Source organism: Salvelinus fontinalis, chromosome 14 (assembly GCF_029448725.1).
Source record: "Salvelinus fontinalis isolate EN_2023a chromosome 14, ASM2944872v1, whole genome shotgun sequence".
NCBI classification, from domain to species: Eukaryota; Metazoa; Chordata; class Actinopteri; order Salmoniformes; family Salmonidae; genus Salvelinus; species Salvelinus fontinalis.
This window is the reverse complement of record NC_074678.1, coordinates 1,352,637-1,377,674: the sequence shown is the minus strand read 5'-3', so window position 1 is coordinate 1,377,674 and position 25,038 is coordinate 1,352,637. Positions and strand designations below refer to the sequence as shown.

Here is a 25,038-nt window from a genome sequence, read left to right as displayed (position 1 = left end):
AGCATCAGCTGTTCCAGACGACTGTGTGATCATGCTCTCTGTAGGTCAACATTCACAAGGCCGGATGGATTACCCGGACGTGTGCTCCGGGCATGTGCTGACCAACTTGCAGGTGTCTTCACTGACATTTTCAACATGTCCCTGATTGAGTCTGTAATACCAACATGTTTCAAGCAGACCACCATAGTCCCTGTGCCCAAGAACACTAAGGCAACCTGCCTAAATTACTACAGACCCATGGCACTCACATCCATAGCCATGAAGTGCTTTGAAAGACTGGTAATGGCTCACATCAACACCATTATCCCAGAAACCCTATACCCACTCCAATTTGCATACCGCCCAAACAGATCCACAGATGATGCAATTTCTATTGCACTCCACACTGCCCTTTCCCACCTGGACAAAAGGAAAACCTACGTGAGAATGCTATTCATTGACTACAGCTCAGCATTCAACACCATAGTACCGTCAAAGCTCATCACTAAGCTAAGGATCCTGGAACTAAACACCTCCCTCTGCAACTGGATCCTGGACTTCCTGACGGGCCGCCCCCAGGTGGTGAGGGTAGATAGCAACACATCTGCCACACTGATCCTCAACACTGGAGCCCCTCAGGGGTGTGTGCTCAGTCCCCTCCTGTACTCCCTGTTCACCCACGACTGCGTGGCCAGGCACGACTCCAACACCATCATTAAGTTTGCAGACGACACAACAGTGGTAGGCCTGATCACCAACAACGACAAGACAGCCTATAGGGAGGAGGTCAGAGACCTGGCCGGGTGGTTCCAGAATAACAACCTACCCCTCAACGTAACCAAGACTAAGGAGATGACTGTGGACTACAGGAAAAGGAGGACCGAGCATGCCCCCATTCTCATCGATGGGGCTGTAGTGGAGCAGGTTGAGAGTTTCAAGTTCCTTGGTGTCCACATCACCAACAAACTAGAATGATCCAAACACACCAAGACAGTCATGAAGAGGGCACGACAAAGCCTATTCCCCCTCAGGAAACTAAAAAGATTTGGCATGGGTCCTCAGATCCTCAAAAGGTTCTACAGCTGCAACATCGAGAGCACCCTGACTGGTTGCATCACTGCCTGTTACGGCAACTGCTCGGCCTCCGACCGCAAGGCACTACAGAGGGTAGTGCGTATGGCCCAGTACATCACTGGGGCTAAGCTGCCTGCCATCCAAGACCTCTACACCAGGCGGTGTCAGAGGAAGGCCCTACAAATTGTCAAAGACCCCAGCCACCCCAGTCATAGACTATTCTCTCTACTACCGCATGGCAACCGGTACCGGAGCGCCAAGTCTAGGACCAAAAGGCTTCTCAACAGTTTTTACCCCCAAGCCATAAGACTCCGGGATGCTGGCCTTCTAGGCAGAGTTGCAAAGAAAAAGCCATATCTCAGACTGGCCAATAAAAATAAAAGATTCAGATGGGCAAAAGAACACAGACACTGGACAGAAGAAGATTCCAGACAGAGTGTTATGGACGAATCTAAGTTTGATGTGTTCGGATCACAAAGAAGAACATTCGTGAGACGCTGAAAAAATGATAAGATGCTGGAGGAGTGTTTGACGCCATCTGTCAAGCATGGTGGAGGCAATGTGATGGTCTGGGGGGGGGGGGGGACATAGACACTGGACAGAGGAACTCTGCCTAGAAGGCCAGCATCCCGGAGTCGCCTCTTCACTGTTGACGTTGAGACTGGTGTTTTGTGGGTACTATTTAATGAAGCTGCCAGTAGAGGTCTTGTGAGGTGTCTGTTTCTCAAACTAGACACTCTAATGTACTTGTTCTCTTGCTCAGTTGTGCATCAGGGCCTCCCACTCCTCTTTCTATTCTGGTTAGAGCCAGTTTGCGCTGTTCTGTGAAGGGAGTAGTACACAGCGTTGTACGAGATCTTCAGTTTCTTGGCAATTTCTTGCATGAAATAGCCTTCATTTCTCAGAACAAGAATAGACTGACGAGTTCCAGAAAAAAGGTCTTTGTTTCTGGACGATGTTGAGCCTGTAATCGAACCCACAAATGCTGATGCTCCAGATACTCAACTAGTTTAAAGAAGGCCAGTTTGATTGCTTCTTTAATCAGCACAACAGTTTTCAGCTGTGCTAACATAATTGCAAAAGGGTTTTCTAATGATCAATTAGCCTTTTAAAATGATAAACTTGGATTAGCTAACACAACGTGCCATTGGAACACAGGAGTGATGGTTGCTGATAATTGACCTCTGTAAGCCTATGTAGATATTCCATAAAAAGTCTGCCGTTTCCAGCTACAATAGTCATTTACAACATTAACAATGTCTACACTGTATTTCTGATCAATTTGATGTTATTCTAATGGACAAAAAATGTGCTTTTCTTTCAAAAACAAGGACATTTATAAGTGACCACAAACTTTTGAACATTAGTGTACATACTGTATCTCTGAACAGTCAGAGACCTTCAGTCTGGTCCACGGCTCCAATTTCTCATTGGCTTAGTTTAGGAACAACCCCTACTGTTTCTTAAAGACTCCTGTCTAAGGCTAAATCAAGTACACAGTGGCCAGCTGTCACGGACAGATTTAACCCCTTAACACCCGGTTAAGAGAACCCTCTCTGGGAACCCTGGTGGTACTGTGAAACAGACACAGATATAACAGTACTCACACACGGTTTTTCATTGGACAGGCATTTAACAATGAAACACCCGCCACCATATGTCTCAAGCTTCCACTACAAGCCACACACACACACACACACACACACACACACACACACACACACACACACACACACACACACACACACACACACACACACACACACACACACACACACACACACACACACACACACACACACACACACACACACTCTCTCTCTCTCTCTCAGTCGTCCTGCCCTCCCCAGTCGATCTCAGGGTCGTCATCGAGTCGCAGGATAAGGTAGGAGAGTAGCTGGAAGAGGTTCTGCCAGAGCAGAACGGCCACGTAAAAGTAAATGTCGCTTACGTCGATCTGGCAATTGTCCCCGGCGAAACTCATGTCACACACACAGTGGTACTTGTTGATGAGGTTTCGGCAGTAGCCCCCGTTCAGACAGGGGTTGGACTTGCACTCATCCACCTCCTGCTCACAGCTGCACAGTACAGACACAGAGACAGAGGCCGAGAGAGGGTCAGAAAAACAGACAACACACAACATCATGTGTTCTTTGTGTATGTTTTACAAAGTTCACCTATATTCTGGGTATATTTTCTTACTTTATCTCTCCCCTCCCATCTACACCTTCCCCCTTTCTCCCTCTGTTTCCTTCTCTTTTCTCTTTCTCCCTCTGTCTCTTACCGTGGCCTGTGAAGCCGGGTAGACAGTCACAGAACAGCTCTCTCTCGTGCAGCACCCTACCCCTTCCCTCTTTCTCCCTATGTCTCTTACCACTGCCCTGTGAAGCCGGGTAGACAGTCACAGGATAGCTCTCTCTCGTACAGTGCCCTACCCCTTCCCTCTTTCTCCCTATGTCTCTTACCACTGCCCTGTGAAGCCGGGTAGACAGTCACAGGATAGCTCTCTCTCGTACAGTGCCCTACCCCTTCCCTCTTTCTCCCTCTGTCTCTTACCGGTGCCCTGTGAAGCCGGGTAGACAGTCACAGGACAGCTCTCTCTCGGTGCAGTTCCCTGCGTTGAAGCAGGTGTAGTTTCTGGTTTCATCTCCACAGACAGACACTGGCAGCTTGGGCCGACTGAGCAGAAACACAAACACATACAGGACAACCCATCAGACAGGACAACTCATCAGACAGGACAGCCCATCAGACAGGACAACTCATCAGACAGGACAGCCCATCAGACAGGACAGCCCATCAGACAGGACAGCCCATCAGACAGGACAGCCCATCAGACAGGACAACCCATCAGACAAGACAACCCATCAGACAGGACACCCCATCAGACAGGACACCCCATCAGACAGGACAAACCATCAGACAGGACAAACCATCAGACAGGACAAACCATCAGACAGGACAGCCCATCAGACAGGACAACCCATCAGACAGGACAAACCATCAGACAGGCACACTTCTCTAGAGTGTGTGTGTGTGTGTGTGTGTGTGTGTGTGTGTGTGTGTGTGTGTGTGTGTGTGTGTGTGTGTGTGTGTGTGTGTGTGTGTGTGTGTGTGTGTGTGCGCGCGCGGTTGGGAGGAGGGCGGTGCCCAGGAGTGACAATGTGGGGCCGGGGTTATTGGGTACTTGTGTAAGGGGGTTTATTTGAGAACTAGGGGGAGTGGGAGGTACTGTCTGTCTCCCCACTGGGAGACTACGGGGTTCAGGGGGTGATAGACCCCCTACTGCTCCTAAACTACAGGACATTAAACCAGAACTGTGGGAATTTAACACATCATGGACTTAGTCCTGCTCTATGGGACTTACAACATCCCATATGTAGGCTGGTTGATATGGTATTTCTTGAAATAGGTAGGGAGGAGTGAGAGGACTAGCAAATAATAAAAACAACTTACCCATTCCTGTTGACTACTATGTACCATGGAATTTCCTCAACACGATCACTGGAGGGAGAGAGATAGGGGAGAGAGATAGAGGAGAGATAGAGGAGAGACAGAGACAGAGGGAGAGAGATACAGAGATACAGAGAGAGAGAGATACACAGAACAAAAAGTTTGATTTAGGATGTAAACTCTTTAATTTTAGCTTAGTGAGGGAGGCTGTTTCAAAAACGTCCTTGTGAAGGAGCGATGTGAGATAGAAAGAGAGAGTGTTGAAATTGCGTGTGAGAGAGAGTGTGTGTTTACAAGATAAATGAATGGAGGAATTCCCTCGATGATGCTCCGAAACTAACAAAAGAGAAGAGGCAGTAGCACTGAACCACCAGGGAACTGATTACGCAGTACACTACAGCGACACACTAGAGCCATATGACGTTTAGTACAACAGACATGCAACAAGTAAAACACGCAGTTCATGCATGGTTTCAGTGCCTTATACACATCTCAACATTTAGAAGATCTCATTTTGCCTTAGTGTGTTGTAAAACTAAAAGGGAGTCCTGCTGGTGTCCTGTCCTGTATATCTCTAAAAGGGAGTCCTGCTGGTGTCTTGTATCACTAAAAGGGTGTCCGGCTGGTGTCCTGTCCTGTATATCACTAAAAGGGGGTCCCGCTGGTGTCCTGTCCTGTATATCACTAAAAGGGAGTCCTGCTGGTGTCCTGTCCTGTATATCACTAAAAGGGAGTCCTGCTGGTGTCTTGTATCACTAAAAGGGAGTCCCGCTGGTGTCCTGTCCTGTATATCACTAAAAGGGAGTCCTGCTGGTGTCCTGTCCTGTATATCACTAAAAGGGAGTCCTGCTGGTGTCTTGTATCACTAAAAGGGAGTCCCGCTGGTGTCCTGTCCTGTATATCACTAAAAGGGAGTCCTGCTGGTGTCTTGTATCACTAAAAGGGAGTCCCGCTGGTGTCCTGTCCTGTAGATCACTAAAAGGGAGTCCTGCTGGTGTCCTGTCCTGTATATCACTAAAAGGGAGTCCCGCTGGTGTCCTGTCCTGTATATCACTAAAAGGGAGTCCTGCTGGTGTCTTGTATCACTAAAAGGGAGTCCCGCTGGTGTCCTGTCTTGTATATCACTAAAAGGGAGTCCTGCTGGTGTCCTGTCCTGTATATCACTAAAAGGGAGTCCTGCTGGTGTCCTGTTCTGTATATCACTAAAAGGGAGTCTTGCTGGTGTCTTGTATCACTAAAAGGGAGTCCTGCTGGTGTCCTGTCCTGTATATCACTAAAAGGGTGTCCCGCTGGTGTCCTGTCCTGTATATCACTAAAAGGGAGTCCTGCTGGTGTCCTGTCCTGTATATCACTAAAAGGGAGTCCTGCTGGTGTCCTGTCCTGTATATCACTAAAAGGGAGTCCTGCTGGTGTCCTGTCCTGTATATCACTAAAAGGGTGTCCCGCTGGTGTCCTGTCCTGTATATCACTAAAAGGGAGTCCTGCTGGTGTACTGTCCTGTATATCACTAAAAGGGAGTCCCACTGGTGTACTGTCCTGTAGATCACTAAAAGTGAGTCCCGCTGGTGTCCTGTCCTGTGTATCACTAAAAGGGAGTCCTGCTGGTGTCCTGTCCTGTATATCACTAAAAGGGAGTCCTGCTGGTGTCCTGTCCTGTATATCACTAAAAGGGAGTCCTGCTGGTGTCCTGTCCTGTATATCACTAAAAGGGAGTCCTGCTGGTGTCCTGTCCTGTATATCACTAAAAGGGAGTCCTGCTGGTGTCCTGTCCTGTATATCACTAAAAGGGAGTCCTGCTGGTGTCCTGTCCTGTATATCACTAAAAGGGAGTCCTGCTGGTGTCCTGTCCTGTAGATCACTAAAAGGGAGTCCTGCTGGTGTCCTGTCCTGTATATCACTAAAAGGGAGTCCTGCTGGTGTCCTGTCCTGTATATCACGTTGGTAAAGTTGCATGGAGATGCATTGATTAAACTTTTACCTCATTGAAATGTACAAGTTGCAGAATCCGTTTTCAAAACATGAAATATTGTTTCATGATGTTATTGTTTTAACTGCCAGTTATTAAAGTCTATTTGTAGTCTATTTAATATTTTTCAAAATTGTGTTTAAACTCAAAGGGACTTAAAAAAACTTGACAGACAAAAATTACATAAAAGCAATAGCAATTTGGTGACAATGTTTCAGAATGAGGTGACGGTTTTCTGGTGCGTTTATTCCTTTGTATAAAAATAAATATGACATTTCATTCCATTCCTGACCCCACCCATGTGACTCACTTGCAGTAAGGTCCGGTGTAGTTCTCAGCACACAGACAGGCATACTTGTTCACTCCATGTAGACACGTCCCTCCATGAGCACATAGATGGTTCTCACACACATCCACCTCCTCCTCACAGTTCATACCAGTGTAGCCAAACTCACAGGAACACTTGTATGCCAGCCCCTGAATGCTACAGTTGCCATGGATACAGGGGTTGGAGGCGCAGGTGTCTGTGTTGAGCTCACAACGGCGTCCGGCCCAGCCCTCGTCACAGCTACAGTTGAACAGGTTCCAGAGGTCCTGGCAGCTGCCTCTGTTCACACACGGGCTGGGCTGGCACACCGGGCCTCCACTGCACCCGCCCCTGGGCGGGCTGGGGGATGTCCGCAGGAACTGCTCCTCCTGAGTCCGGGGAAGGTTGACCTCTGAAGGGCTATAGTAAGGCAGGGCGATGCCCCCCACCTCCACGGTGCCCAGGCACCCCACTAGGCTCCAGCCAGCCTCGGGCCCCAGCCCCCCCAGCAGGATGTCCACCTCCTTCCTGAGGAAGTCCAGGTTGCCTCCTTCGCTGCTGGAGGTCCCTGCCTCCTCCGCCTCCTCATCCAGCACCATGGTCCAGCGGGATGTCTCTGCCCAGGGGGTGACCATGAAGAGGTGGACGCTGTGCCACTCCCCGTCGCTGACCCTCCTCCGGCTGCTGAGGGACACTGTGGAGGAGCCCTCCCACACCCCGCTCTGGAGCTCAAGGAAGAGAAGGCCATCCTGCACAGACACCGTCACAAACTCCGGCCCACTCTCAGCGTGCAAGATGGCGGTGTGGCGTTTACGGGTGCGCATGCTGAGTGAGATGCTGGCCAGGCTGCGTTGGATACGGCCGTTACCGCGGTAAGACAGCACACTGCTGTCGTCAAGGAAAGTGGCGTTGGAAAAGCCTGTGAAGGAGAAGGGATAAATATGTAAATATTGTATAAATATTTACATATAATATTGTAATCCATATGTAAATATGGATAAATATATATAATAGGTAAATATGCGGTCATTTAAAAAAAGGTTTTAATCCTCAACCATGTCATGGAATACGGAATACAAGTAGTAATGAAGCAAGTAAACAGAAAATCAGCCACAACAGGATGGATAAGATGAAGGTACGTGTGCTGGGTATACACAACACCACTGTATAGTGTCCTGGTATACACAACACCACTGTATAGTGTGCTGGTATACACAACAACACTGTATAGTGTGCTGGTATACACAACACCACTGTATAGTGTGCTGGGTATACACAACACCACTGTATAGTGTGCTGGGTATACACAACACCACTGTATAGTGTGCTGGGTCTACACAACACCACTGTATAGTGTGCTGGGTATACACAACACCACTGTATAGTGTGCTGGGTATACACAACACCACTGTATAGTGTCCTGGTATACACAACAACACTGTATAGTGTGCCGGGTATACACAACACCACTGTATAGTGTGCTACATATACACAACACCACTGTATAGTGTGCTACATATACACAACAACACTGTATAGTGTGCTACATATACACAACACCACTGTATAGTGTGCTGGGTATACACAACACCACTGTATAGTGTGCTGGGTATACACAACAACACTGTATAGTGTGCTACATATACACAACACCACTGTATAGTGTGCCGGGTATACACAACAACACTGTATAGTGTGCTACATGTACACAACACCACTGTATAGTGTGCTACATATACACAACAACACTGTATAGTGTGCTACATATACACAACACCACTGTATAGTGTGCTGGTATACACAACACCACTGTATAGTGTGCTACATATACACAACACCACTGTATAGTGTGTTACATATACACAACACCACTGTATAGTGTCCTGGGTATACACAACAACACTGTATAGTGTGCTGGGTATACACAACAACACTGTATAGTGTGCTGGGTATACACAACACCACTGTATAGTGTCCTGGGTATACACAACAACACTGTATAGTGTCCTGGGTATACACAACACCACTGTATAGTGTGCTGGGTATACACAACACCACTGTATAGTGTCCTGGGTATACACAACACCACTGTATAGTGTGCTACATATACACAACACCACTGTATAGTGTGCTGGTATACACAACACCACTGTATAGTGTGCTGGGTATACACAACAACACTGTATAGTGTCCTGGGTATACACTACAATACTGTATAGTGTGCTGGGTATACACTACAACACTGTATAGTGTGCTTGGTATACACAACAATACTGTATAGTGTGCTACATATACACAACACCACTGTATAGTGTGCTGGTATACACACCACTGTATAGTGTGCTGGGTATACACAACAACACTGTATAGTGTCCTGGGTATACACTACAATACTGTATAGTGTGCTGGGTATACACAACACCACTGTATAGTGTGCTGGGTATACACAACACCACTGTATAGTGTGCTGGGTATACACTACAACACTGTATAGTGTCCTGGGTATACACAACACCACTGTATAGTGTGCTGGGTATACACTACAACACTGTATAGTGTGCTACATATACACAACACCACTGTATAGTGTGCTGGGTATACACTACAACACTGTATAGTGTCCTGGGTATACACAACACCACTGTATAGTGTCCTGGGTATACACAACACCACTGTATAGTGTGCTGGGTATACACTACAACACTGTATAGTGTGCTGGGTATACACTACAACACTGTATAGTGTGCTGGGTATACACTACAACACTGTGTAGTGTCCTGGGTATACACAACACCACTGTATAGTGTCCTGGGTATACACAACACCACTGTATAGTGTGCTGGGTATACACAACACCACTGTATAGTGTGCTGGGTATACACTACAACACTGTATAGTGTGCTGGGTATACACTACAACACTGTATAGTGTGCTGGGTATACACTACAACACTGTATAGTGTCCTGGGTATACACAACACCACTGTATAGTGTCCTGGGTATACACAACACCACTGTATAGTGTGCTGGGTATACACTACAACACTGTATAGTGTGCTGGGTATACACTACAACACTGTATAGTGTGCTGGGTATACACTACAACACTGTATAGTGTGCTGGTATACACAACACCACTGTATAGTGTGCTACATATACACAACACCACTGTATAGTGTCCTGGGTATACACAACACCACTGTATAGTGTGCTGGGTATACACTACAACACTGTATAGTGTCCTGGGTATACACAACACCACTGTATAGTGTCCTGGGTATACACAACACCACTGTATAGTGTGCTGGGTATACACTACAACACTGTATAGTGTCCTGGGTATACACAACACCACTGTATAGTGTGCTACATATACACAACAACATTGTATAGTGTGCTGGGTATACACAACAACACTGTATAGTGTGCTACATATACACAACAACACTGTATAGTGTGCTTGTGAAGGACGGTGTTGGTTCTGTCATTATTCCAGGACAGCTAATCACAGAGGTGACAGGGCAGACGGACAGCCATGTAAATCATCACTAATCCAACCACAGGCTAATCTGGCCCAATCCCATTCCCACCTCGCGGACGGACGGATGGACTGACGGGCGACAGATTTAGAGCAGAATGACTTACACTCGTATCCCTGGCTGAGGATGTGACACTCTGCCCGCGCGGGGCAGGGAGACAGCTCACACCACTTGACCTCCTCACAGCGCCGCCCTGCAGTGTTGGGGGGGCAGGTGCAAGTGAAGTCGTCCCACATGGAGTAGCACATCCCTCCGTTCTGACACGGGTTCCTCTGGAGAGGAAGAACAACAACATAAACACATTATTATTGTTTTATTAGAACTAAAGCATAGAGGGACAGGTTATCTTGCATTATTCATAAATGCTCATGTCTGACTGACTGGGTAAGACAGCACAGTGTCAGCTGTACTAATACAGCTAGTAGTTTACTGAACACTTAGCATCGACTAGGCATACATAGAGAAAGCATCTCTGGTGTGCCATTATACACGAATCATACACTGAATTTTCCCATAACATAGACTGGCCAGGTGAATCCAGGTGAAAGCTATGATCCCTTATTGATGTCACTTGTTAAATCCACTTCAATCAGTGTAAAGAATGATTTTTAAGCCTTGAGACAATTGAGAAATGGTTTGTGTATGTGTGCCATTCAGAGGGTGAATGGGCAAGACAAAATAATGTGAGTGCCATTGAACGGGGTATGGTAGTAGGTGCCAGGTACACTGGTTAGTGTCAAGAACCAAGAACTGGAGGTGCAACACAATCTGAGGAAGGTGTTCCTAATGTTTGGTGTACTCAGTGTAGAGATACGTAGGGATTTGGGATGGAGATAGAGAGTGATAGAGAGGGAGATGGAGGACATTAAGTCAATGGCCCATGTTCTGAAATGAAGTCAAATAATCTAGTCCTGACACTGACACTAACTCTGACTCTAACCCTAACTCTGACTCTAACCCAAACTCTGACTCTAACCCAAACTCTGACTCTAGCCCTAACTCTGACTCTAGCCCTAACTCTGACTCTAACCCTAACTCTGACCCTAACTCTGACCCTAACTCTGACTCTAACTCTGACTCTAACCCTAACTCTGACTCTAACCCTAACTCTGACTCTAAACCTAACTCTGACTCTAAACCTAACTCTGACTCTAAACCTAACTCTGACTCTAAACCTAACTCTGACTCTAACCCTAACTCTGACCCTAACCCTAACTCTGACCCTAACTCTAACCCTAACTCTGACACTAACCCTAACCCTAACTCTGACACTAACCCTAACTCTGACTCTAACCCTAACTCTGACTCTAACCCTAACTCTGACTCTAACCCTAACTCTGACTCTAACCCTAACTCTGACTCTAACCCTAACTCTGACTCTAACCCTAACTCTGACTCTAACCCTAACTCTAACCCTAACTCTGACTCTAACTCTGACTCTAACCCTGACTCTAACCCTGACTCTAACCCTGACTCTAACCCTGACTCTAACCCTACCTCTGACTCTAACCCAAACTCTGACTCTAACTCTGACTCTAACCCTAACTCTGACTCTAACCCTACCTCTGACTCTAACCCTACCTCTGACTCTAACCCTACCTCTGACTCTAACCCTACCTTTGAGTCTAACGCTAACTCTGAGTCTAACGCTAACTCTGAGTCTAACGCTAACTCTGAGTCTAACGCTAACTCTGAGTCTAATGCTAACTCTGAGTCTAATGCTAACTCTGAGTCTAACGCTAACTCTGAGTCTAACGCTAACTCTGAGTCTAACGCTAACTCTGAGTCTAACGCTAACTCTGAGTCTAACGCTAACTCTGAGTCTAACGCTAACTCTGAGTCTAACGCTAACTCTGAGTCTAACGCTAACTCTGAGTCTAATGCTAACTCTGAGTCTAATGCTAACTCTGAGTCTAATGCTAACTCTGAGTCTAATGCTAACTCCAACCCAAATCTAAACAGTTGTCAGTATTCTTCTAGGTCCTTATTCTCTACCAGTCCTCTTTGTTTCTTTAATCACCCTCTCTACTTGACATTATTAAGTACATCACAGCACTTCTGTTTAACACCCTTACCCTTAAACACCATTTCATTTGATTGTGTGGGATAGGTGACGTTCATCCTTTTCTAAGGCAATGAGGACGAGTGAGATAATGAAGGCAGAGAAGGGATGGGCAGGGGCCAGACTGGGGCCAGACTGGGGCCAGACTAGTAGAGCATGGTTGGGATAGGCAAGGGTGGCACAGGGCATTGTGCAGAGCAGGGAAAGACAGGGCAGGACTGGGTATGGCATAAGAAAAGGACAGGGAACGACAGATGGAAAAGACAGGGGACAGAGTAGGACAGATGTAAGACAGGAGACAGAGTAGGACAGATTACACACAGGGGACAGAGTAGGACAGATTAAACACAGGGGACAGAGTAGGACAGATTAAACACAGGGGACAGAGTAGGACAGATTAAACACAGGGGACAGAGTAGGACAGATTAAACACAGGGGACAGAGTAGGACAAATGAAGGGCAGGGTTCAGAGTAGGACAGTTGAATGACAGGGGACAGAGTAGGACAGGTTAAATACAGGGGACATAGTAGGACAGGTGGGACACAGGGGCCAGAGTAGGACAGGGAACAGAGTAGGACAGGTAAAATACAGGGAACAGAGTAGGACAGGTAAAAGACAGGGAACAGAGTAGGACAGGTAAAAGACAGGGAACAGAGTAGGACAGGTAAAAGGCAGGGAACAGAGTAGGACAGGTAAAAGACAGGGCACAGAGTAGGACAGGTAAAAGACAGGGAACAGAGTAGGACAGGACACTAGTAGGACAGGTAAAAGACAGGGAACAGAGTAGGACAGGTAAAAGACAGGGAACAGAGTAGGACAGGAGACAGAGTAGGACAGGTAAAAGACAGGGAACAGAGTAGGACAGGAGGGAGACAGGGAACAGAGTAGGACAGGGAACAGAGTAGGACAGGTAAAAGGCAGGGGGGACAGAGTAGGACAGGGAACAGAGTAGGACAGGTAAAAGACAGGGAACAGAGTAGGACAGGAGGGAGACAGGGAACAGAGTAGGACAGGGAACAGAGTAGGACAGGTAAAAGACAAGGGACAGAGTAGGACAGGGAACAGAGTAGGACAGGTAAAAGACAAGGGACAGAGTAGGACAGGTAAAAGACAAGGGACAGAGTAGGACAGGGTGGGGCAAGTGTAGAGAGGATTAAGGACTGATCAGTCCACTCACACTGCAGGAATCATCCCCAGTGCAGCCCGCTATGACGTTAGCCATGAGCTCGACAGGATATGACGTCACCGGGGTGTCCAGCCTGAAGAATTGCAGTCTCTCTCCGTTGATCCTCAGGTCCTGTATACAGCCTTTAAAGTAGCCCCCGAACGCTGCTGACGCCTTCTGCTCCGCCAGACCCCCAACATACACGACATCTCCCATTTGACTGTCCACCGTCCTGACCTCCACCGAGCCCTGCTTCTGGTTGGCTACATACAGGACCATATGAACACGGTTAACCACCACGCTCACAAAGTGGATGTCTCCGTCGTTGACCGCACTCTCACTGGTCAAGGTTTCAAAGTTATGGAGCTGAACTCTGACCCGTCCCTTGTCCAGCCACAGGCGCAGGTATTGGCTGGTGCTGTTGACGAGCACCAATAAGAGGCCAGCTTGGCGACGTGTGCGCAGGAAGAGGGAGACAGTGATGTCACTTCCTGGGTTGTCTGTGATGGTGAAGACGGCATAGCTCTGAGAGTCCTTGTTGCCGAAGCGGGCCGTCACGTACTCTACAGAGAGAGAGACAGGGTTAGGGCCATCATGTACTGTACAGAGAGAGAGAGAGACAGGTTAGGGCCATCATGTACTGTACAGAGAGAGGGACAGGTTAGGGCCATCATGTACTGTACAGAGAGAGAGACAGGTTAGGGCCTTTGTGCTGTACAGAGAGAGAGAGACAGGTTAGGGCCATCATGTACTGTACAGAGAGAGAGACAGGGTTAGGGCCATCATGTACTGTACAGAGAGAGAGATAGGGTTAGGGCCATCATGTACTGTACAGAGAGAGAGAGAGACAGGTTAGGGCCATCATGTACTGTACAGAGAGAGAGACAGGTTAGGGCCATCATGTACTGTACAGAGAGAGAGACAGGTTAGGGCCATCATGTACTGTACAGAGAGAGAGACAGGTTAGGGCCATTGTGCTGTACAGAGAGATAGAGACAGGTTAGGGCCATCATGTACTGTACAGAGAGAGAGACAGGTTAGGGCCATCATGTACTCTACAGAGAGAGAGAGACAGGTTAGGGCCATCATGTACTGTACAGAGAGAGAGACAGGTTAGGGCCATCATGTACTGTTCCGGTGAGAGATACAGGTTAGGGCCATCATGTACTCTACAGAGAGAGAGACAGGTTAGGGCCATTGTGTACTGTACAGAGAGAGAGACAGGTTAAGGCCATCATGTACTGTACAGAGAGAGAGACAGGTTAGGGCCATCATGTACTGTACAGAGAGAGAGACAGGTTAGGGCCGTCATGTACTGTACAGAGAGAGAGACAGGTTAGGGCCATCATGTACTGTACAGAGAGAGAGACGGGTTCGGGCCATCATGTACTGTACAGAGAGAGAGACAGGTTAGGGCCATCATGTATTATACAGAGAGAGAGACAGGTTAGGGCCATCATGTACTGTACAGAGAGAGAGACAGGTTAGGGCCATCATGTACTGTACAGAGAGAGAGACAGGTTAGGGCCATCATGTACTGTACAGAGAGAGAGACAGGGTTAGGGCCATCATGTACTGTACAGAGAGAGAGACAGGTTAGGGCCTTCATGTACTGTACAGAGAGAGAGACCGGGTTCGGGCCATCATGTACTGTACAGAGAGAGAGACAGGTTAGGGCCATCATGTACTGTACAGAGAGAGAGACAGGTTAGGGTCATCATGTACTGTACAGAGAGAGACAGGTTAGGGTCATCATGTACTGTACAGAGAGAGAGACAGGTTAGGGTCATCATGTACTCTACAGGGAGAGAGACAGGGTTAGGGCCATCATGTACTGTACAGAGAGAGAGACAGGGTTAGGGCCATCATGTACTGTACAGAGAGAGAGACAGGTTAGGGCCATCATGTACTGTACAGAGAGAGAGACAGGTTAGGGCCATCATGTACTGTACAGAGAGAGAGACAGGGTTAGGGCCATCATGTACTGTACAGAGAGAGAGACAGGTTAGGGCCATCATGTACTGTACAGAGAGAGAGAGAGGTTAGGGCCATCATGTACTGTACAGAGAGAGAGACAGGTTAGGGCCATCATGTACTGTACAGAGAGAGAGACAGGTTAGGGTCATCATGTACTGTACAGAGAGAGAGACAGGTTAGGGCCATCATGTACTGTACAGAGAGAGAGACAGGGTTAGGGTCATCATGTACTGTACAGAGAGAGAGACAGGTTAGGGTCATCATGTACTGTACAGAGAGAGAGACAGGGTTAGGGTCAACGTGTACTGTACAGGAAGAGAGACAGGTTAGGGCCATCATGTACTGTACAGAGAGAGAGACAGGTTATGGTCATCATGTACTGTACAGAGAGAGAGACAGGTTAGGGTCATCATGTACTGTACAGAGAGAGAGACAGGTTAGGGTCATCATGTACTGTACAGAGAGAGAGACAGGTTAGGGCCATCATGTACTGTACAGCGAGAGAGACAGGTTAGGGTCACCATGTACTGTACAGAGAGAGAGACAGGTTAGGGTCATCATGTACTGTACAGAGAGAGAGACAGGTTAGGGTCATCATGTACTGTACAGAGAGAGAGACAGGGTTTAGATTATGATGATTGTGTTATTATAACAGGGTTCTGATGATTTTTTTATTAATTATTTATTGAACCTTTATTTAACTAGGCAAGTCAGTTAAGAACAAAATCTTATTTACAATGATGGCCTACCCCGGCCAAACCCGGACGATGCTGGGCCAATTGTGCGCTACCCTATGGGACTCCCAATCACGGCCGGTTGTGATACAGCCTGGAATCGAACCAGGGTCTTTAGTGACGCCTCTAGAGCTGAGACCCCTGCGCCACTCGGGAGCCCTCTTGTGTTGATTGTGTTATTAAACAGGGTTATAATGATTGTGTTATTAAACAGGGTTATAATGATTGTGTTATTAAACATGGTTATAATGATTTGTGTTATTAAACAGGGTTATAATGATTTGTGTTATTATAACAAGGTTATAAGGATTTGTGTTATTAAACAGGGTTATAATGATTGTGTTATTAAACAGGGTTATAATGATTGTGTTATTAAACAGGGTTATAATGATTTGTGTTATTATAACAAGGTTATAATGATTTGTGTTATTAAACAGGGTTACAATGATTGTGTTATTAAACAGGGTTATAATGATTGTGTTATTAAACAGGGTTATAATGATTGTGTTATTAAACAGGGTTATAATGATTTGTGTTATTAAACAGGGTTATAATAATTATGTTATTAAACAGGGTTATAATGATTGTGTTATTAAACAGGGTTATAATGATTGTGTTATTAAACAGGGTTATAATAATTGTGTTATTAAACAGGGTTATAATGATTTGTGTTATTATAACAGGGTTATAATGATTGTGTTATTAAACAGGGTTATAATGATTGTGTTATTATAACAGAGTTATAATGATTGTGTTGTTAAACAGAGTTATAATGATTGTGTTGTAATGTCTCATCAATCTCAGATAGTAGCTACATCCTGCACTGTCTGCCTTTTCCCATATCATACACTACATCCTGTAATGTCTGCCTTTTCCCATATCATACACTACATCCTGTAATGTCTGCCTTTTCCCATATCATACACTACATCCTGTAATGTCTGCCTTTTCCCATATCATACACTACATCCTGTAATGTCTGCCTTTTCCCATATCATACACTACATCCTGTAATGTCTGCCTTTTCCCATATCATACACTACATCCTGTAATGTCTGCCTTTTCCCATATCATACACTACATCCTGTAATGTCTGCCTTTTCCCAAATCATACACTACATCCTGTAATGTCTGCCTTTTCCCATATCATACACTACATCCTGTAATGTCTGCCTTTTCCCATATCATACACTACATCCTGTAATGTCTGCCTTTTCCCATATCATACACTACATCCTGTAATGTCTGCCTTTTCCCATATCATACACTACATCCTGTAATGTCTGCCTTTTCCCATATCATACACTACATCCTGTAATGTCTGCCTTTTCCCACATCATACACTACATCCTGTAATGTCTGCCTTTTCCCATATCATACACTACATCCTGTAATGTCTGCCTTTTCCCAAATCACAGGCTGTGTTTACACAGGCAGACCAATTCTGATCTTTTGCCCAATTATTAAAACCAATTAGTGAAAAAAAGATCAGAATTGGGCTGCATGTGTAAACGCAGCCAAATACAATCACATGCACAGACACACGTACGCATATGCACACACACACACACACACACACACACACACACACACTCTTGTATGCAAGCACTCACGCATGGATGCAAACATGCATGTGTGAGAAAAAAACACACACAGATTGGCATGTTGGTGATCTATAGGCATTTGAGAAGAAAGGGCTTGAATTATCCATACACAGTGAGATTTGGTTTGGGCCCCCCAGCCACCCTCAGGGCCAAAACCTTTGAGTGGTCCCCCCTCTTGACAGCGTAAAAAAAATTCTACACATTTTGCAATGAGTAGAGAAAATATAGCAATTTTAAAGACATCTGTCTGCAATTCTACACATTTACCATCGGGTGGAGAGAACATTATGCTGTTTTAAAGCTACTTTACTGCAATTCTACACATTTTGCTATTAGGTGAAGACAAAATGATGCAGTTTCGAACCTAATTTCATTCAATTCCACATATTTGCCATGGGGCAGGGAGAACATTTTGCAGCTTCAAAGTACATTTCCCACAATTCCACATATATTCTGCCATTCTAAACATTTTGTCATGATTTATACCATGTTGATACGATATCTGGGTGAGAGTGACAAATACAATTAATGGGGGCCCCCAGAAGATCAGGGGGCCTTCAGGGGGAGTGACTGCCCTAGGTATGTGCCCGGTCAGTAATTCGGCCATGATTACTACAAGTTTTAGATAGCTGGCTAGACTAACTTGCCTAGTAATTTAAAGACAAGGGCTATTTTTAGCTGACAAGGGCTAATGGAGTGACTGACATAACAGAACAACTGCTGATGCACAACCACATTGCACCTACTATCCTAACTCTCAAAAGTAAATTGAGACCCCAAGTCTTTTTCTTTTGTGAGGGGCCCCTTTTTGGTGTGGGGGGGGGGGGGGGGGCCCAAAGCGACAGCTTATGTAGCTTATTCCCAGGGCCATTCGGTGCAGCCAGGTGAGCTATAGTTCAAATCTACATCTAGATGTGTGTGTGTAGCGTTTGTGTTTCTGTGTGTCTTTCCTTAAATACGGTCAGATTATTACTAATCTGCTTTGATGACAACTGGCTAATAATATCCCTCTCAGAAAAACAAAGGGCTGAAATGACTTGCCTGGGTGTATTGTAAACTCCGCACTGACATTTGTGTGAGTCTAGGATTGCAAATCAATCTGTGTGTTTTTTGTATTGTGTAAGTATTGTAAGTCCTTACATGGCAATGCATTACGTCATCGTTTCCAACACAGATTTCCTCCCTCCTTTAATCCGTTTATCCTTTCAGGGAGCTGATCTCTGAATGTGACTTCTGACTGCTCTGCTCTATTCTACACTCTCTCTGTTATGTAGGCCTATTAACGGTGTTCTGTTCAATACATTTGAGCATGGGTATGAAGCTGTGGATGGTACTGATGAAGGCCATTGATGATGGCCACTGGTGAAGGCCATTGATGATGGCCACTGGTGAAGACCGTTAGTGAAGGCCATTGGTGATGGCCACTGGTGAAGGCCATTGATGAAGGCCATTGATGATGGCCACTGGTGAAGGCCATTGGTGAAGGCCATTGATGAAGGCTAAAATGTCAAGTTTTTAAATAGTTGCTTAAATTATATAATACGTTTTTTGTTTTCACCTCGACTCACGTTGGTTGAGTGCCCTCCACTTCTTCCCATGTGTAGATACAGTTGAAGTCGGAAGTTTACATACACCTTAGCCAAATACATTTCAACTCAGTTTTTCACAATTCCTGACATTTAATCTTAGTAAAAATTCCCTATCTTAGGTCAGTTAGGATCACCACTTTATTTTAAGAATGTGAAATGTCAGAATAATAGTAGAGAGAATGATTTATTTCAGCTTTTATTTATTTCATTACATTCCCAGTGGGTCAGAAGTTTACATACACTCAATGAGTATTTGGTAGCATTGCTTTAAATTGTTTAGAATAGGTCAAACATTTCGGGTAGCCTTCCACAAGCTTTCCACAATAAATTGGGTGAATTTTGGGCCATTCCTCCTGAGAGATCTGGTGTAACTGAGTCAGGTTTGTAGACCTCCTTGCTCGCACACGCTTTTTCAGTTCTGCCAACACATTTTCTATGGGATTGAGGTCAGAGCTTTGTGACGGCCACTCCAATACCTTGACTTTGTTGTCCTTAAGCCATTTTGCCACAACTTTGGAAGTCTGCTTGGGGTCATTGTCCCTTTGGAAGACCTATTTACGACCAAGCTTTAACTTCCTGACTGATGTCTTGAGATGTTGCTTCAATATATCCACATAATTTTCCTTCCACATGATGCCATCTATTTTGGGAAGTGCACCAGTCCCTCCTGAAGCAAAGCACCCCCACAACATGATGCTGCCAACCCCTGTTCTTCACGGTTGGAATGGTGTTCTTTGGCTTGCAAGCCTCCCCATTTTTCCTTCAAACATAATGATGGTCATTATGGCCGAACAGTTCTATTTTTGTTTCATCAGACCAGAGGACATTTCTCCAAAAAGTACGATCTTTGTCCCCATGTGCAGTTGCAAACCGTAGTCTGGCTTTTTATGGTGGTTTTGGAGCAGTGTCTTCTTCCTTGTTGAGCGGCTTTTCAGGTTATGTCGATATAGGACTCGTTTTACTGTGGATATAGATACTTTTGTACCTGTTTCCTCCAGCATCTTCACAAGGTCCTTTACTGTTGTTCTGGGACTGATTTTCACTTTTTGCATCAAAGTACGTTCATTTCTAGGAGACAGAACACGCCTCCTTCCTGAGCGGTATGACGGCTACGTGGTCCCGTGGTGTTTATACTTGCGTACTGTTGTTTGTACAGATGAACATGGTACCTTAAGGCGTTTGGAAATTGCTCCCAAGGATGAACCAGACTTGTGGAGGTCTACAATTGTTTGGCTGATTTCTTTGGATTTCCCATGATCTCAAGCAAAGAGGCACTGAGTTTGAAGGTAGGCCTTGAAATACATTCACAGGTACACCTCCAATTGACTCAAATTATGTCAATTAGCCTATCAGAAGATTCTAATGCCATGACATAATTTTCTGGATTCCCCAAGCTTATTAAAGGCACAGTCAACTTAGTGTATGTAAACTTCTGACCCACTGGAATTGTGATACAGTGAATTATAACTGAAATAATCTGTCTGTAAACAATTGTTTGAAAAATGACTTGTGTCATGCACAAAGTAGATGTCCTAACCAACTTGCCAAAACTATAGTTTGTTAACAATACATTTGTGGAGGGGTTGAAAAACAAGTTTTAATGACTCCAACCTAAGTGTATGTAAACTTCCGACTTCAACTGTATGTATGTAATGGGCAAAACTAGCCCTTGAAATGAGAGAAGATCTCGGGGGCTCCCATACCTTTTCCTCACTACACCTATCCTCCTCCACTCACTCCTCCATTCTTACCCTCAGCACAGTCGTGACCTTCGTATGGCCGGGGACACCGGCACTGGTAGCTCTGCCACAGGTTAATGCACTGTCCTCTGTTCTCACATTGGCTGTCCTGGCATCGGTCCCTGTGGCTGCAGCCTGCAGTCACGTTCACTGCCGAGTCGCTCAGCCACTTCTCCGGAACCACCAGCTGGGAGTCCACAAACACGTCCCGCAGACAGCCAATGAAGGCCGGGACTGGGACCAGGGCGGCGCCTTCCTCCACCACCCCGCCGATGAAAGTGTTCTGGAGGGGAGACTCTGGAAAGCCCGCCCCAGCCAGGGTGCCATCGACCCGGGCTTCGCTCTCACAGTCCTGCTCCTGACAGACCCCACCATCCAGGAGCCTGAGGCTGAGCAGGCCGTCCTCCAGCACGGCTTTCACAGAGTGCCACTCCCCATCAGTCACGTTAAGGGGGAGCTCCAGGGTCTGCCTAAGCTGCAGGGCCTCTCCCTCTTCCCCACCCCCAGCCAAGGCCTCCCTCCTCAGGCTGAGTGTCAGCTGGCCCCCCAGTAGCTCCAGACCCAGGACCAGCCCTCTACTGCCCCGCTGGAAGAGCACGGCCCTGGGCAGCACTGTCCGGAAGCTCAGGGTGATGTTGCATGAGGCCTCCGCGGCCACCAGTGGGCTCTGCAACAGCAAATAGCCATTCCGCTCGAAGGAGAAGGCTGTGGGGGTCTGGCAGAGAGGCCCGGTGAGGCCCGGGGGGCAGAGGCAGGAGTAGCCATGATGACCGTCGCTCAGGAAGGGAGAACACGAGCCCTGGTTCTGACACTCGTGGCCCTCACAGCCCACCATAGCCTCGCTGCAGTTCTGTCCGCCGTACAGGAACTCATCGTGGTTCTGCGGAGAGCAGTGGCACACATAGCTCCCCACAAGGCTCTCACACCGACCCCCGTTCTCACAAGGGCTGGGGTCACACGCGTCCAATACCTCCTCACAAAGAGTACCTGGAAGAGAAGGGAGACTGAGTGATGATGTGGGTCGATAATACTACGATCGGTAGAAATTAGTCTTTGGAGGAATGGAAATTAAAGTATGTTATTACTTTTTCTCTAAGAGCTCAGGCGTGAAATATTCACTCTTCACATTTCCTGCTATTCTAGTACAGAAAATATTCTTCTTCTCCTCACCTTTTGAAGCACTATTTTGAATCATGAATAATGTACAGTATATAACTTATTGAGGGACATGACCACATTATAACTTCTTACCGAAGACACATGTAAACCTTCACCATAAACACTATAACTTCTTACCGAAGACACATGTAAACCTTCACCGTAAACACTATAACTTCTTACCGAAGACACATGTAAACCTTCACCGTAAACACTATAACTTCTTACCGAAGACACATGTAAACCTTCACCGTAAACACTATAACTTCTTACCGAAGACACATGTAAACCTTCACCGTAAACACTATAACTTCTTACCGAAGACACATGTAAACCTTCACGGTAAACACTATAACTTCTTACCGAAGACACATGTAAACCTTCACCGTAAACACTATAACTTCTTACCGAAGACACATGTAAACCTTCACCGTAAACACTATAACTTCTTACCGAAGACACATGTAAACCTTTACCCTAAACACGTCTTCCATTGTACTGTATATGATGAGTGATTTGAAGCTGTAGAGTAAAGGAAGCTCCCTGCGGTGCAACCCTTCCCATGATGCTCTCAGTGAGCTAAGCTCGCCAACCTCTACACCATGTCAAGTTAATACTAAAACCTAACTGGACTATCGTGTGCCTGTTGCATAATGATACGTCTTTGGGCAACCTCTGGTCCACAGACCCAATAGACCCATCCAATCATATATACAGTAGAAAACCACATAGTAACAAAAGCTACTACACTAAGACATTTTCTCAATCTTTGCAAAAACAAACAGCAAAAGCGTGAATCTTGCTGTTGACGATCAACAATAATAACTTCATACAATTTACTTCAATGAGATTGATAAGTATAACAAGGTCATTACCAGCATTTGGTATATTGTTATTGACAAAAAACAAACGTAAGGCATAAAGAACTATTTATAACCTGTAACCATACCTGCACTTAGCAATAGAATGCTCCAAATCCATACTTCCACTTGCAGCATGGTGCCGGTTTTTCGAGTTTCCCACCAATAACTATACACTCGTCTAGATGTCAACTACCACTGAGTGTTCAATCCCGTTGTGACCATAGGTCATCATAGTAGCCCACAGTCCCTGTCCTCTGGTCTCCAGCCATACACAACTGAACACAGTGCCGAGTCCTTCTGCAGGAAGTAGTCCAGGGAAGCCAGATCCTCAGGATTAACACTAATGCAATTACAGCCTTCTTACAGAGTGAACACTGGTGACTGCTGGGGGAGTCAATTATAGACACAGCCACTAGTCTTACCTGCTGGGCCTAACAGGCAGATCACAGGCCTGCTTATGCAGCAGGATGAATAGAATAGAGTGCTAATGGTAGCCTAGTGGTTAGAGCGTTTAGCCAGTAACCAAAAGGTTGCTGGATTGAATCCCCGTTCTGCCCCTGAGCAAGGCAGTTAACCCACTGTTTCCCGGGCGCCGAAGACGTGGATGTTGATTATGGCAGCCCCCCCGCACCTCTCTGATTCAGAGGGGTTAAATGTGGAAGATACATTTCAGTTGAATGCATTCAGTTGTACAAGTGACTAGGTCTCCCCCCTTTCCTAATGGGTGAAACTGTGTAGGCCCAAGCTACAACCATTGGTGCGTGTCATATAGTTATGAAACAGAGTTGATCATTGGTTGTTGGGGGTGACCTAAACAATAGGCTGGACCAGTATCCATACTTAGGGTTGTCATATTTTAGCATTTAGCAAATGAGCATGCACTCATTTGTTATGGGAGTGCCTAGCTTCATCGAGCAGAAATTTGAACCTTTGATGGGTAATGACAGTGATCAGAAATCATTCATAATGTGTTTCAATGGACATTACCTGTGGTTCCTGGTTCATAATGTGTTTCAATGGGACATTACCTGTGGTTCCTAGTTCATAATGTGTTTCAATGGGACATTACCTGTGGTTCCTAGTTCATAATGTGTTTCAATGGGACATTACCTGTGGTTCCTGGTTCATAATGTGTTTCAATGGGACATTACCTGTGGTTCCTAGTTCATAATGTGTTTCAATGGACATTACCTGTGGTTCCTGGTTCATAATGTGTTTCAATGGGACATTACCTGTGGTTCCTAGTTCATAATGTGTTTCAATGGGACATTACCTGTGGTTCCTGGTTCATAATGTGTTTCAATGGGACATTACCTGTGGTTCCTAGTTCATAATGTGTTTCAATGGGACATTACCTGTGGTTCCTAGTTCATAATGTGTTTCAATGGGACATTACCTGTGGTTCCTAGTACATAATGTGTTTCAATGGGACATTACCTGTGGTTCCTAGTACATAATGTGTGTATAATGGGACATTACCTGTGGTTCCTGGTACATAATGTGTTTCAATGGGACATTACCTGTGGTTCCTGGTTCATAATGTGTGTATAATGGGACATTACCTGTGGATCCTAGTTCATAATGTGTGTATAATGGGATATTACCTGTGGTTCCTAGTTCATAATGTGTGTATAATGGGACATTACCTGTGGTTCCTAGTTCATAATGTGTGTATAATGGGATATTACCTGTGGTTCCTAGTTCATAATGTGTGTATAATGGGACATTACCTGTGCATCCTAGTTCATAATGTGTGTATAATGGGACATTACCTGTGGTTCCTGATTCATAATGTGTTTCAATGGGACATTACCTGTGGTTCCTAGTTC

General features: G+C 45.8%; 1 protein-coding gene across 1 annotated transcript in view; it reads right to left on the bottom strand.

Moving 5' to 3' along the window:
• crb1 (crumbs cell polarity complex component 1) overlaps positions 1–25,038 on the bottom strand; it is a 59,990-nt gene that overhangs the window by 17,165 nt on the left and 17,787 nt on the right. The window contains exons 6-12 of the mRNA XM_055943707.1: positions 21,201–22,175; positions 13,558–14,108; positions 10,424–10,589; positions 6,783–7,698; positions 4,510–4,557; positions 3,610–3,732; positions 3,005–3,131 (exon numbers count right to left, since the gene is read on the bottom strand). Coding sequence (XP_055799682.1) covers positions 3,005–3,131; positions 3,610–3,732; positions 4,510–4,557; positions 6,783–7,698; positions 10,424–10,589; positions 13,558–14,108; positions 21,201–22,175 — 2,906 coding nt within the window. The remainder of the gene's footprint in view (positions 1–3,004; positions 3,132–3,609; positions 3,733–4,509; positions 4,558–6,782; positions 7,699–10,423; positions 10,590–13,557; positions 14,109–21,200; positions 22,176–25,038) is intronic.